Source organism: Monoraphidium neglectum, assembly GCF_000611645.1.
Source record: "Monoraphidium neglectum strain SAG 48.87 unplaced genomic scaffold scaffold05699, whole genome shotgun sequence".
NCBI lineage: Eukaryota > Viridiplantae > Chlorophyta > Chlorophyceae > Sphaeropleales > Selenastraceae > Monoraphidium > Monoraphidium neglectum.
In genome coordinates this window covers 1-2925 of record NW_014007931.1, presented here as the reverse complement: position 1 = coordinate 2925, position 2925 = coordinate 1, and the positions used below count along the sequence as shown (strand labels likewise).

Sequence of the window (2925 nt, the reverse complement as noted above, 5' to 3'; positions counted from 1 at the left end):
CGCCGCAGCCGCGCGCGCCCGCCGCGCCGCCGCCGTCGCTGACGACGCCGCTGCAGGGGGCGGCGCTGGAGGGGGCGCTGTACGTCGCGCAGGAGGCGCTGCGGGAGCACGTGGGCGGCATCTGGTGCGAGGCGCTCGGCCCCATGGTCGCCCTGGAGTGGCCAGCGGCGCGCGAGCAGCTGCAGCGGCCGGTGCTGCGGTCGAGCAGCGAGGCCCTGCTCTCCGGCCCCCACGCGTACGGCCCCGCGGCGGCTGCGGCGGCGGCGGCCGGCGGCGCGGGGGCGGCGGGGAAGCAGGCGGGCGGCGGCGGCAAGGGCGAGGCGCTGAGCCAGTCCGCGCGCGCGGCGCTGGCGTGCTACCTTGCAGTGCAGCGGGTGGTGGCGCTGCTGCAGCTGAGAGAGGTGCGAACCCTGGCCTCTCCCTGGTGGTCAGACCGCGCCCACGCGCCGGCCGCTGTGGGTGGGGAAACACGCGATGCAAGGAGAGCAGACGCTGTGTTGACAGGCGCACCGCCGTCGCCAGCCGACCCAGACCCAGCCGAGTCAAGAGCCCAACAACCAGCCCGACACAGCTGGCACGTCGCCTCCCGTCCACGAGCCGGGCCAGGCGCACGCGCGTCACCACTACCTCCCACCCCCACATCAACCCCAGCCCCCACCGACCCCCTGCCTGTAGCAAATCCTCATTCAAACCCTGTTTCTATTGCTAATCCTCATCCTCATCCTCATGCTCTTGTCAAATCCACTCCCGCCGCCCTCCCCCAGCTGCTCTCCACGGGCTCCATCTCGCGGTCGCCGCCCATCGCGACGCTGACCGACGCCGAGCTCCGCGCCGCCGACGTGCAGGAGGGCTTCTCAGTCGACCTCCACCCCGCCGCCTCGATCGCCGCCGTCGTCTCGTTCACGCCGGGCGTCGAGCGGCGCGTGTTCTTCTCGATCGCGGGCGTCGCGCTGCGGCGGCTGGACGCGGCGGCGGGCGGCGGCGGCGGCGGCGGCGGCGGCGGCGGCGGGGATCTATCGCTGCTTCGCAGCCTGCCTGTGACCGTGGTCGCGGACCCGTCCCCGACAAAGCCCAACGCGGGCGTCGTGCTGTCGGTCGCGCCGCTGCTGGGGGCCAACCCGACGCAGGACAAGAACGTGCCCAAGTGGCTGCACGTGCACGTGCGGCCGTCGGTGCGGGGCCTGCTGCGGGTGCTGAAGGTGCGCGGGGCAGTCGGCTCGCCTGCTCTCGTATTCCCGCGCTGCAAAGCGGCGTGGCCCTGCGCTGCTGGGGCCGAGGGCGCGAGGCTCGTGGGCCGGCTGTTTGCGGACGGGCCCCGCGCCGCCCCCGGCCCTGCCAGCTGGCATGCACGCCGGGCTCCTAAGGCTGGCCTCGCGCCAGCCCGGCCGGCTCGCCCGCCTCGCAGCCCTGCCCCCCCTCACCCCTGCCGCCGACGCGCACACCCACACCCTCACCCCCTCACGGCCCCGCCAGGCGGCCTCCAATAAGAAGGGCGGCCTGCTCAACTCCATGCGCCAGCTGGCGGACGGACACTGGGTGCTCGCGTTCGCCGACGCTGGCAGGTCAGGGCAGGCCAAGCTGCTGGTCTCGCAGCACTCGGAGACGCTGAGGGAGGCGTACAGCCGGCACCTGGCGCCGCTGACAGAGGCCACGCCCAAGACCAGCGGCGGCGGCGCTGCAGAAGCGCCCTCATCGCCGGCGCCCGCACGTGTGGTCGGCGGCCTGGGTGGGGGTGCAGCCGAGGGCTGGGGCGCGCCTGATGCGGGCAAGGCGGCTGCGGAGGGCGGCGAGCAGCAGGAAGAGGCAGAGCAGGCGGAGCAGCAGCAGGAGGAGCAGCGGGAGCCGCAGCGTGCGGCAGCTGGCGGGGAGGGGTAGGCATGTGCACTGCTAGACGTGTTGGGAAGTATAGGTAGCCTGCGCCCGTGACTCAACAGAGACTGCATTGCATCAGAAAGCTCAGCGGTTGCGCAACATGCACCATACCCTTGAGACTGGAGTCTGCTGTAAACCAGATATTTGCAGGGGCGTGTCGGCTGTCGTGGCGCCAGCTCTGCACGAGCAATGGGATCCTCACCTGCGACAAGACATGACGCGGTCGCCTGCTGACTGGATGATCCTCATGCGGTTACGCGGGCGCGCATGCGTGCTGCAGAGCCGGTGATGGGGTGTCAGGAGGACTGAGTTTGACAGTTGGCTGGTGGGGCTCGCCGCAACCCCGGGAGCACCGCAGTTACTGAGGATGCTGCATGGTTGCCGCTGGCAGGTGCGGAGGTGCCCGATCATCAGCAAGCTCTCCTGCCTTGTTGGACTCATTCACGCGTCCGATTTTCAACTCATTCATTTGTTCAAAGTATCAAGCGAATCAGCCAAACCCAACGAAACGTCGAGTGTCGTCAAGCCCCGTTACGGAACTTTAGTCACATCACCCTACCGTCCCATCAATTCGAAGCCTACTTCAATGGGCCGAAAGGTCGTAGCTCTCCTTTTTATGCTGGCTCTCGTCGTGGCAGGTGCGATACTGTCGCGTGTCTCCGGTCCGTGTCGGGCTCCGGGACCTGCTCGCACAGCGGCCTTTTGCAGTGAGACATGCCAGAGCGCGTGAAACATGCCTGAAAAACCGTTCAAGCCGCGCCAACAGGGCCTCACCCATGCCTGCACCCGCTCCTGCGCAGGCGACGCTGACAATGGCGACCGTGCTTCCCCTGCCGGCTCTGCTGCCATGGACATGGGCCAGAAGATGATCCAGATGGCTGCCGACGGGTGCGACACCAGCTTGATAGCTTTGCCTATGTCACCTTCTCGCCCACACTCGCACCCGCGCCGCGCGCTGCCTTGGGCGTGACGCATTCCCGCATCAGCTTCCGTGCCCTCCCCTCCCAAACCCTGCCCTCCCCCCTTGACATAATGCTCTGCATCCTCCACGCC

The 2925-nt window shown here is 69.2% G+C and overlaps 1 protein-coding gene across 1 annotated transcript; it reads left to right on the top strand.

Moving 5' to 3' along the window:
- Window positions 1-143: 143 nt before the first annotated feature.
- Window positions 144-1875, top strand: MNEG_15823 (hypothetical protein; the record flags this gene model as incomplete). The annotated part of the gene is made up of 3 exons (XM_014035706.1): window positions 144-401; window positions 765-1199; window positions 1474-1875. 3 exons carry the CDS (start codon window positions 144-146, stop codon window positions 1873-1875), a joined length of 1095 nt encoding a protein of 364 aa, XP_013891160.1.
- Window positions 1876-2925: the final 1050 nt, after the last annotated feature.